The sequence below is a fragment of the Entelurus aequoreus genome, linkage group LG05, assembly GCF_033978785.1.
Source record: "Entelurus aequoreus isolate RoL-2023_Sb linkage group LG05, RoL_Eaeq_v1.1, whole genome shotgun sequence".
In the NCBI taxonomy this organism is placed as follows: Eukaryota; Metazoa; Chordata; class Actinopteri; order Syngnathiformes; family Syngnathidae; genus Entelurus; species Entelurus aequoreus.
This window is the reverse complement of record NC_084735.1, coordinates 78006798-78017370: the sequence shown is the minus strand read 5'-3', so window position 1 is coordinate 78017370 and position 10573 is coordinate 78006798. Positions and strand designations below refer to the sequence as shown.

General features: G+C 39.7%; 1 protein-coding gene across 1 annotated transcript in view; it reads left to right on the top strand.

Moving 5' to 3' along the window:
• Positions 1-2901: 2901 nt before the first annotated feature.
• The window catches only part of LOC133651074 (aquaporin-11-like), a 29860-nt gene continuing 22188 nt past the window's right edge, over positions 2902-10573 (top strand). The window contains exon 1 of the mRNA XM_062048997.1: positions 2902-3577. Within this exon, the coding sequence (XP_061904981.1) occupies positions 2995-3577 (583 nt within the window). The 5' untranslated portion in view covers positions 2902-2994. The remainder of the gene's footprint in view (positions 3578-10573) is intronic.

Genomic DNA, 10573 nt, shown 5'->3' with positions numbered 1-10573 from the left:
ATGCTGAGTCAAGACAAACAATGGGAGAGGACACTAAACCGGAAGTAGACAAACAAAATCATCTTCTACGACAGTGAAGGAGTTAAAATATTTAAACGCCAAAATACAAAATACATTAACGAGACAATCAATTTATACGACTGTTATAAGGTTTTTTCGATTTTGAAAAAAACTTTGTAGATTTCGTAATAAGTTGTGCTTTATTTTGAAAGCCACTCCGGAAACTATTATATGAAAGCATAAAAAAGGCCTAATGATGTGGTTAACGGTTTAGATAATAATGCTTTTTTCATTATATAAACGTAATTGATCTGAACCCGTATATATTGATACTAATGTATTTTCTCATGTTTTTAGTTAGTCAAAAACATTAAAAAAAAACAATAACCTACATCAAGTTAAGCAAAGTTTGTTTTTTGCAAATACTTGACATCTACTGAAAAATCAACGTAGTTATTCGTGGTATTACTGACTTAAACACTGGATTTGGTTTCTAGTGGTATTAATTATTGAAAAATGGTTAAGTTATTAGTGATATAATGTTGACTTAAAAACTGGATTTGCTTTCTAGTGGAGTTATTACTGTTAATAATCCCAAGCCCTGAAAAGTTGTCAAACTGCATCATTTCCCAGTCAAATAAAGTCAAGTCAGGTGTCAGCAAATACAGGCTTCAGTATTCAAATTTCATATTTGCCAACGCTCCCGAATTTTCCGGGAAACTCCCGAATTTCAGTGCCTCTCCCGAAAATCTCCCGGGAAAACCATTCTCCCGAATTACTCCCGATTTCCAGCCGGACTTGAGGCACGCCCCCTCCAGGTCCGTGCGGACCTGAGTGAGGACAGCCTGTCGTCACGTCCGCTTGGCCAACCAAAAAGTAACCACAGAACATACTACCGTATAGTGTTTTGTGGTTACTTTTTGGTTGGCCAACAGTTTACGTTGTATTTCGCACCCTGACGCAAGTGTGGGAGTCTTTTTTTTCTTCTTCTTCCAAAACCTTTATTTATAACATTCAACATTTACACACAATCAAAAAAAAAAAAAAAATCAAAACAAGTACAGAAACAGTACAAAAACAGTACAAAACAGCGCCAGGGGGTTTGTAAACTCAATAAAGCAACTAAAGAAGAATGCAATATATATATATATATATATATATATATATATATATATATATATATATATATATATATATATATATATATATATATATATATATATATATATATATATATATATATATATATATATATATATATAACAAAATGTAAAGCCCATAGGCTCACACAAATTCAGTAAATAATCCAAATTTGGAGCACAGCATCATCGTTTTCACAGCTTTTTGGTTGTTCGAGGTAGAGAGTGTTTTAATGTAGAGTTCTAAATCTTTTTTAAAGGCACAAAAAACAGGTCGGATATTGAGAAACTTACATTTATGAATATAAAACTTAGCCAATAGTATAATGAGGTTGCAACGGTAAAATTACTATTCAAATGTTTTTTCACATAGTGTAAATCCAAATATCACATCATTAAAACAAAGCAGGGGCAGCACGGTGGGAGAGGGGTTAGTGCGTCTGCCTCACAATACGAAGGTCCTGAGTAGTCGTGAGTTCAATCACGGCCTCGGGATCTTTCTGTGTGGAGTTTGCATGTTCTCCCGTGACTGCGTGGGTTCCCTCCGGGTACTCCGGCTTCCTTCCACCTCCAAAGACATGCACCTGGGGATAGGCTGATTGGCAACACTAAATTGGCCCTAGTGTGTGAATGTGAGTGTGAATGTTGTCTGTCTATCTGTGTTGGCCCTGCGATGAGGTGGCGACTTGTCCAGGGTGTACCCCGCCTTCCGCCCGATTGTAGCTGAGATAGGCTCCAGCGGTAATAAGCGGTACAAAAATGGATGGACAAAGCACAAATTTGTCATGGGCAAGTGTGGGAGTCGGTTCTGAAGTATGAAGTAAAGAGACGTAACTTCATCACCTCGCCTGGTTATTGACTCCAACCCAGAATATTACACTGCCCATACCTATGCTCCTTCAAAGGCTGTGCTACTGGCTGCAAAGCATTGCACTTTCAAATACAACAATGCGGAGAGAGGAGTGTTATGTGTGTATATGTGTAAATAAATGAACACTGAAATTCAAGTATTTATTTTATTTATTATTTATTTATATATATATATATATAGCTTGAATTAGCTGAAAGTCATTTATTTTATTTATATATATATATATATATATATATATATATATATATATATATATATATATATATATATATATATATATATATATATATATAAGAAATACTTGAAAAGTAGATGACAGCTTTAGTAGAGTTTGATTTTGTGAATTATATTTTGGTCGTCAGTCATCAAGGTATTAACAATTGTTTCATGATTATTTTGCATTGTATTTCATTCAGTCAATGTTAAAGAAAAATTGTGATGCATTAAACTAAATCATGAATGGAAAGGAGCAAAAAGACGCATAAACATATACTGTATGTCCCCCTATGAAGAATTTGAAGTTGGGTGTTGACATTTTGCATAAAACTGACTCAAACAGTAATACTTAAGTAAATTAACTCTTTTTACTTTACTTTTACTCTACTCCAGTGCAATTTCAGCAAAGTACTTTTACTTTCGTACAGAATCCCCCTTAGTGATGCCCTAATTTGTTTCCCCCTTCAGAATAAAGTAATTCACTGCTCGTGGGGTACTGGTAAAAATAAGTAATTTTGCCTCCAAATAGTTAAATTAAACTTTACTTCCAATTCAGAGGCAAAAATATGTAATAATTACTTTTATGAGTACATTTACTTAAATTCTAAAATGAACTTGCACTTTATTTTGAAAGGTCCAAACCCCTACTTCCTGTGCTATGCGGAAGTAGTTTAAAGAGAGTAGTAGTGTACTCACTAACATAGTTGGTCCTCATACGAGGGGGACAACTCACCGAGTTGTTGCCGATGACCTGACCACTTGAGCGGGATGAACGTGTGGGTCTCCCTGGCGGTGTTGGCCGTCGCGGTGCTTCTCAGCGAGGTAGCCCGCCGGGCAGCCATTCGCCTCCTCCGCGGTGCCTCCAGAGCTGCGGTGCTGGAGGCGGCGTCTACCTTCCAGCTCTGCTGCTGCACGCACGAACTCAAGCTGCTCGCCGACGCGGTCGAGCCGGCGGTCAGCCTGACGCTTTGCTACGCCATTACCGTCGTCCACCTGCAGACCTTCCGGGGAGCTTCGTGTAACCCCTGCGGCGTCGTGGAGCGAGTTTGCCGCGGGAGCAGCGGCGTCGGAGCGGCGCTGTCGGTCGTCGCCGCGCAGTTCAGCGCCGCTCTGGCCGCGCGGCTCTTCGCCGCCTCCGTGTGGTCGCAGGGTCTGTCGGAGAGCCACGCTACGCACCGGCGCTTCGGCTTCAGGTGCTTCGACCCGCTGGGGGGCACCGTGTTGGAGGCGGCCGCCGTGGAGCTGGCTTGCGCTTTCGCCGTCCAAGCCGTGGCTCTGCACGCCCACAAAGTGGACGAGAGGCTCCGCGTTCACGTCTTTGCCGCTGTCGTTACTGCGCTGGTGTACACAGGTGAGTGCTGGTGACTAATTAAAAAAACCCGCCGTTTTATTTTAATTACCGGAAGTCCAAAAAATGTGTCTTACCTATGTAAACGTTCAAATTACCGTATTTTTCGGACTATAGGTGAGGGCGGACCTACGTCACTTCCGCCTACCAATCCCCTAGCAACCGGGAATTCGTTGAAAACAAACCAGCTCACAGCGAACACAGCATTGCCAGAAAAAACATTTAACGAGCGTTGTGGCTTGGAAGTCGGCGTTAAATCCTTCATTTACGCATTTTTACTTATTCGCATATCGTGTGAAAAAACGAAAATGTATTATTTGCGTCAGACTCGTCTCAGTGAACTTTAAAGCTTAGCTTAGCTTGCTAGTTAGCTTAGCCTGCGCGCTACTAAGAAAGAGACGCGGAAGTTATCAACAACAAGATCAAGTGTTAGTGTATAAAATATTGAGATATTTGAGGGCGACATGTATTGTTTAAGTACAACAAAGAAGAGTTCAAACAGAGAAGGGGGAGGTGGAAAATAACCTAATAAGGAAAGTAATACCAAGATTACGGGTAAATAATACTGCAATGTCCGGCAAAAAACCCCAAAAGAAAGCAGACTGACCCCTAGTAGCCTGGTCCTTGTAAGTTGTAGCCTTATGAAGGCGCAGTACAGCAGGCGAATAATGTACAAAATATATGTCTTTGTATTGAAAAGTCTTGCAGACAGCATTTTCCGAATGTCTTGAAAAGTTGATTAAATAGCAACATGAAAATTATAGGGCTTGTTGGTTTTTAAAAACCCAACTGTTAAGTGCAAATTTAAACGAAACCGGTTTTCGAAAATAGCTAGCTAGGCTATAGACTATATAGTATATACCGCATGTTATTTTTGTACAACAAAAACTTCAGCTGTCGAACGTTATAAGGTACAAATTCAACAAGTACAACATTAGCACGGACGGTATAGCCAAGTTGTGGTTAAGAAGGTGGATTTTTTTTCCTTATATTTACCAGAAACGAAGTGATCCGAACACACGGCCCGGGACTTTGGGGGACTCCAGTGAGAACCGTCCTCGTTTTCCCGGTGTAAAGCTGCGAGCCATTTGTCTCGTCTCTGTGGGCTTTTATCACGCTTTGGCAGAACAAAATACAACCTTTGTTTTCCCTGTTTCCAGTTGTGGTTAGCACAACCAAAAACAACACAGTTTTTCTGCATTTTGGAGGCAGAATGACGGGTTTAACCAGCGTAGGTCGACAGGTTAAAGAGTAATGGCAACGGTTTGTTTTCAACGCCAGTCTGGTTGCTATGGCTCGAAGAACCCGTATGTAGCTCAGTTGCCCGGATGTCGGCCCTCACCTATAAGTCGCAGTTTTTTTCATAGTTTGGCCGGGGGTGCGACTTATACTCAGGAGCGACTTATGTGTGAAATTATTAACACATTACCGTAAAATATCAAATAATATTATTTAGCTCATTCACGTAAGATACTAGACCAGTGGTTCTTAACCTGGGTTCGATCGAACCCTAGGGGTTCGGCGGAGCCTCCGCAGTGGAGGTCAAGACACGCCCGACTCATTGTGTAAATAAAAACTTCTGCCTACCGGCGTATTATGGATACCCTCAAAAAATGTTCCTTCTAATTTTCCATATGCGTGAGCAAACGCAAAAACTCCTTGAGCATTCAGTGGAGCACATGTGAGCACACCTGTCCCAAACCTGACTAAATAACAAATGTTTTATTATTATAATGAAATGACAGCTATCATTTCCATGAGATTATTTTCTAATATAAGTGTTTTGGCCCACTTACAATGACAATAACAAAAAATATTGTTTTTCATGAGCTGTTTACTAGTATTGTATGTCTGGGTGGAAAACGAAGAAAAGGAACAGACTTTGCTGTGAAAATAAATTTAAATTTTTTTTTTTATCATTTAAAATGACATGAGAGTGGCACTTGCCAAGGTGAAGCCACGCATATCTGAACTGGTCTCTCAAAGGCAACAGCAGAAGTCACACTCAGTTGCAGGTGTGTAATTTGTTGTGAGTTCATGCACTGTTGGTTTTGTTCTTTGAACAAGGTGATGTTCATGCACGGTTCATTTTGTGCACCAGTAAAAAAAAACATATAACTTTGCCTTGAATTTGAAAAATTGTTTTTTGTTTTTTTTTCCACTAAAGAAGGGTTCGGTTAATGCGCATATGAAACTGGTGGGGTTCTGTACCTCCAACAAGGTTAAGAACCACTGGACTAGACGTATAAGATTTCATGGGATTTAGCGATTAGGAGTGACAGATTGTTTGGTAAACGAATAGCATGTTCTATATGTTATAGTTATTTGAATGACTCTTACCATAATATGTTACGTTAACATACCAGGCACGTTCTCAGTTGGTTATTTATGCGTCATATAACACACTTATTCAGCCTGTTGTTCACTGTTCTTTATTTATTTAAAATTGCCTCTCAAATGTCTATTCTTGGTGTTGGGTTTTATCAAATAAATTTCCCCAAAAAATGCGACTTATACTCCAGTGCGACTTATATATGTTTTTTTCCTTCTTTATTATGCATTTTCGGCCGGTGCGACTTATACTCCGGAGCGACTTATACTCCGAAACATACGGTACTTGAGCGCCGTCACATTTGGAAAGTTATATTTTTTGCAAGAAACCATTTTGTCAATACTGTGTTTACAATTTCTCTGTTTTTTGATATGGTTGATTCACTAGGTCAGTGTTTTTCAACCTTTTTTTAGCCAAGGCACATTTTTTTCATTAAAAAAATGCGTCGACACACCACCACCAGCAGAAAACATAAAAAAATGAAACTCAGCAGCCGATATTGACAGTAAAAAGTCGTTCTCGCAATTGTTAGAATCACTATAGCTCTTGTCTTAACTTCAATCAATCAATCAATGTTTATTTATATAGCCCTAAATCACAAGTGTCTCAAAGGGCTGCACAAGCCACAACGACATCCTCTGTACAGAGCCCACATAAGGGCAAGGAAAAACTCACCCCAGTGGGACGTCGATGTGAATGACTACGAGAAACCTTGGAGAGGACCGCATATGTGGGTAACCCTTCCCTCTAGGGGAGACCGAAAGCAATGGATGTCGAGTGGGTCTGACATAATATTGTGAAAGTCCAGTCCATAGTGGATCTAACATAATCGTGAGAGTCCAGTCCATAGTGGGGGCAGCAGGAAACCATCCCGAGCTGAGACAGGTCAGCAGCGCAGAGACGTCCCCAACCGATGCACAGGCGAGCGGTCCACCCCGGGTCCCGACTCTGAACAGCCAGCACTTCATCCATGTGTAACTCTCCCCTCTACAAGGGAGAGGGGGGCAGAGGAGAGAAGAAAAGAAACGGCAGATCAACTGGTCTAAAAAGGGGGTCTATTTAAAGGCTAGAGTATACAAATGAGTTTTAAGATGGGACTTAAATGCTTCTACTGAGGTAGCATCTCTAACTGTTACTGGGAGGGCATTCCATAGTACTGGAGCCCGAACAGAAAACGCTCTATAGCCCGCAGACTTTTTTTGGGCTCTGGGAATCACTAATAAGCCGGAGTTCTTTGAACGCAGATTTCTTGTCGGGACATATGGTACAATACAATCGGCAAGTTAGGCTGGAGCTAGACCGTGTAGTATTTTATACGTAAGTAGTAAAACCTTAAAGTCGCATCTTAAGTGCACAGGAAGCCAGTGCAGGTGAGCCAGTATAGGCGTAATATGATCAAACTTTCTTGTTCTTGTCAAAAGTCTAGCAGCCGCATTTTGTACCAACTGTAATCTTTTAATGCTAGACATAGGGAGACCCAAACACAATACGTTACAGTAATCGAGACGAGACGTAACGAACGCATGAATAATGATCTCAGCGTCGCTTCTTAAGGCCCAAGCTGTTTGTTTACATGCTTTTTTTTATTTCTCTTTGCTATTCGGGCTTATTGGACCCTAATTAGAATACAAACTAAAAATCATCTTTTGATATGATGTACTTAGTCCATAAGTACGCAAATGTGTACTTCATGTGTAGTGACATGCTAATTTTTATTTTTACACTTTTTTTTTGCAAATTCCATTGTATGTTATACTCTTCTGACACCACCAGATAGCAGTATGAGTGTCCATATGTCGGCATAAGACCCCAATTCAGTAGTGTACACAATTTTGGAAATAAGAGCTAAAAGGTGCTGTCCACGCATGTGGCCACTAAGGCCTTCAGAGGTTAAAGGAGGTGTACTGTCACGACCTGTCACATCACGCCGGGACTTATTTTGAGTTTTTTTGCTGTTTTCCTGTGTGTCGTGTTTTAGTTCTTGTCTTGCGCTCCTATTTTGGTGTTGATTGTCATGTACGGATGTACTTTGTGGACGCCGTCTGCTCCACACGCTGTAAGTCTTTGCTGTCGTCCAGCATTCTGTTTTTGTTTACTTTGCAGCCCGTTCAGTTTTAGTTTCGCTTTGCATAGCCATCCTTAAGCTTCAATGCCTTTTCTTAGCGGCACTTGCCTTTTGTTTATTTTTGGTTTAAGCATTAGACACCTTTTTACCGGCACACTGCCTCCCGCATATTGTGATTACGACAAACTACTGTGATTACGACATCTACAAGAGAGAGAAGGAGAAGGTGCAAATCTCACGCCAGGCCGTACCCATATCCGCAGCTGATCTCCAAGGTAAACAGCCTCTGGCATGTTAGAACAACTGGTTTACCTGCTTCCACCTACTGATATGCCGAGCTCTAGACAGCACAGACAATCAACAACGGCACGTTATTTGCGGATTATAATTACTGGTTTGCAAAAAATATTTTTAACCCAATTAGGTGAAATTACATAATCTCCCACGGCACACCAGACAATATCTCACGGTATACTAGTGTGCCGCGGCACAGTGGTTGGAAAAACACTGAGGTAGAGCATCTACGCTTTTATAGTGCTTATGGTGCTTTCCATTTACCTTGAAAGTTGGATGTCGGAGCTGGGAATGACGTCAAAGCCGAGTTGTGTGTCCAAAGTGCGGCCCGGGGGCCATTTGCGGCCCGCAGCTAATTGTTTACCGGCCCGCCACACATTCTGGAAATGCTATTGCAAAAAATAAAAAAACATTTAAAAAAGTGGAATGAGGTGAAATCTAACTAGAAAAAGTTGCAATGTTGACACAAAGCTACCATGCAGGCTTTTTTTCTTTTCTTTTGTCTATCTGTATTTTTTATTTTTTTGCCGTTGCTCCAAAAAAAAAAAAAAAATCAATGTTATAATGAATTATTGACCTATTCAAGGCTCCAATTATTTCAAATATTTCACTTTAAAATGTTTTATGTGGGAAATATTGCATATATTGTGTGGTTGCCATACAAAAACATCAACATTTTATTTGACAAAAGAGCATAAAAACTAACAAAATAATAGTTCAAACGTAAAATCGACAGATATATCTGAAGTTGAGCTCGTAACTTAAGTGTTGAAAGTATAAAAAAAACATAATAAAAATGTATCACTTTCTGAGTGGGGCACCTTTTGGATCCCAAATATATTTAATGGGATTTTATTTATCTTTTCACTGTGATTACTCAAAAATAATAATGAATTAAAATCAATGGTGTCCTGCATTATTGATATTTTTAAGGCTCTAAGTACTTCACATCAAACATTGCTTTCTGAATGTTTTGGGCAGTGGGGGAAATACTGCATATTTCAGTTTTATTATAAAAAACTAAATTGTCTTTGACAGAAAAGGCATAAAACCTTTTTGTTTTTTTAAAGTTTATATCAACCTGAAGTTGATATACTGTACAGATTTACTGTAAGCGTTATATAAATAAAAAAAATAATAATTTGACTTGTTTTTAACATTTTAATGACTTAGACCCTTTATGGTCCCCAGGAGCCCTAAAGGTAAAAAACAAACAAAATCGATACATTTTGTTGTGGTTTGAAAATGGAAAATATCAAAATGGCCCCCGCATGCTTTAATTTTTCCGTGTGCGGCCCTCAGTGGAAAAAGTTTGGACACCCCTGATTTACGAGGTCGAAAATCAAGATGTAGAACGTATATACCACATGAAAAAATTGTAGATTTACGCCAGTGTTTTTCAACCGCTACGCCGCGGCACACTAGTATACCGTGAGATATTGTCTGGTGTGCCGTGGGAGATTATGTAATTTCACCTAATTGGGTTAAAAATATTTTTTGCAAACCAGTAATTGTAATCCGCAAATGTGCCATTGTTGAGTGTCGGTGCTGTCTAGAGCTCTGCATATCAGTAGGTGGCAGCAGGTAGCTAATTGCTTTGTAGATGTCGGGAACACGGTTTAAGCCAGTGGTTCTTAACCTGGGTTCGATTGAACTCTAGGGGTTCGGTGAGTCGGCCTCAGGGGTTCGGCGGAGGTCAAAACACACCCGACTCATCGTGTAAATAAAAACTTCTCCCTATCAGCTTATTACGTCTACGCCAACAGCAGAAGTCAGACTGATTTGCAGGTGTGTAATTTGTTGTGAGTTTAGACACTGTTGGTTTTGTTGTTTGAACAAGGTGATGTTCATGCACGGTTCATTTTGTGCACCAGTAAAAAAACATGGTAACACTTTAGTATGGGGAACATATTCACCATTAATTAGTTGCCTATAAACATGCAAATTAGTAACATATTGGCTCTTAACTAGTCATTATTAAGTACTTATTAATGCCTTATTCGGCATGGCTTTATTATAACCCTAACCCTCTAACCCTAACCCTAACCAAATAACTCTAAATTAAGTCTTTGTTACTTAGAATATGTTCCGCATACTAAAGTGTTCCCAAAAAAATATAACTTTGTCTTGAATTTGAAAAAAAACAACATTTTATTTTTCACTAAAGAAGGGTTCGGTGAATGTGCATATGAAACTGGTGGGGTTCGGTACCTCCAACAAGGTTAAGAACCAGTGGTTTAAGATATCCCATAGTGCTCTTGTTATATTTTTTGGTTTTACAAAGGTAACTGTGAGCAAGTTGCAAACA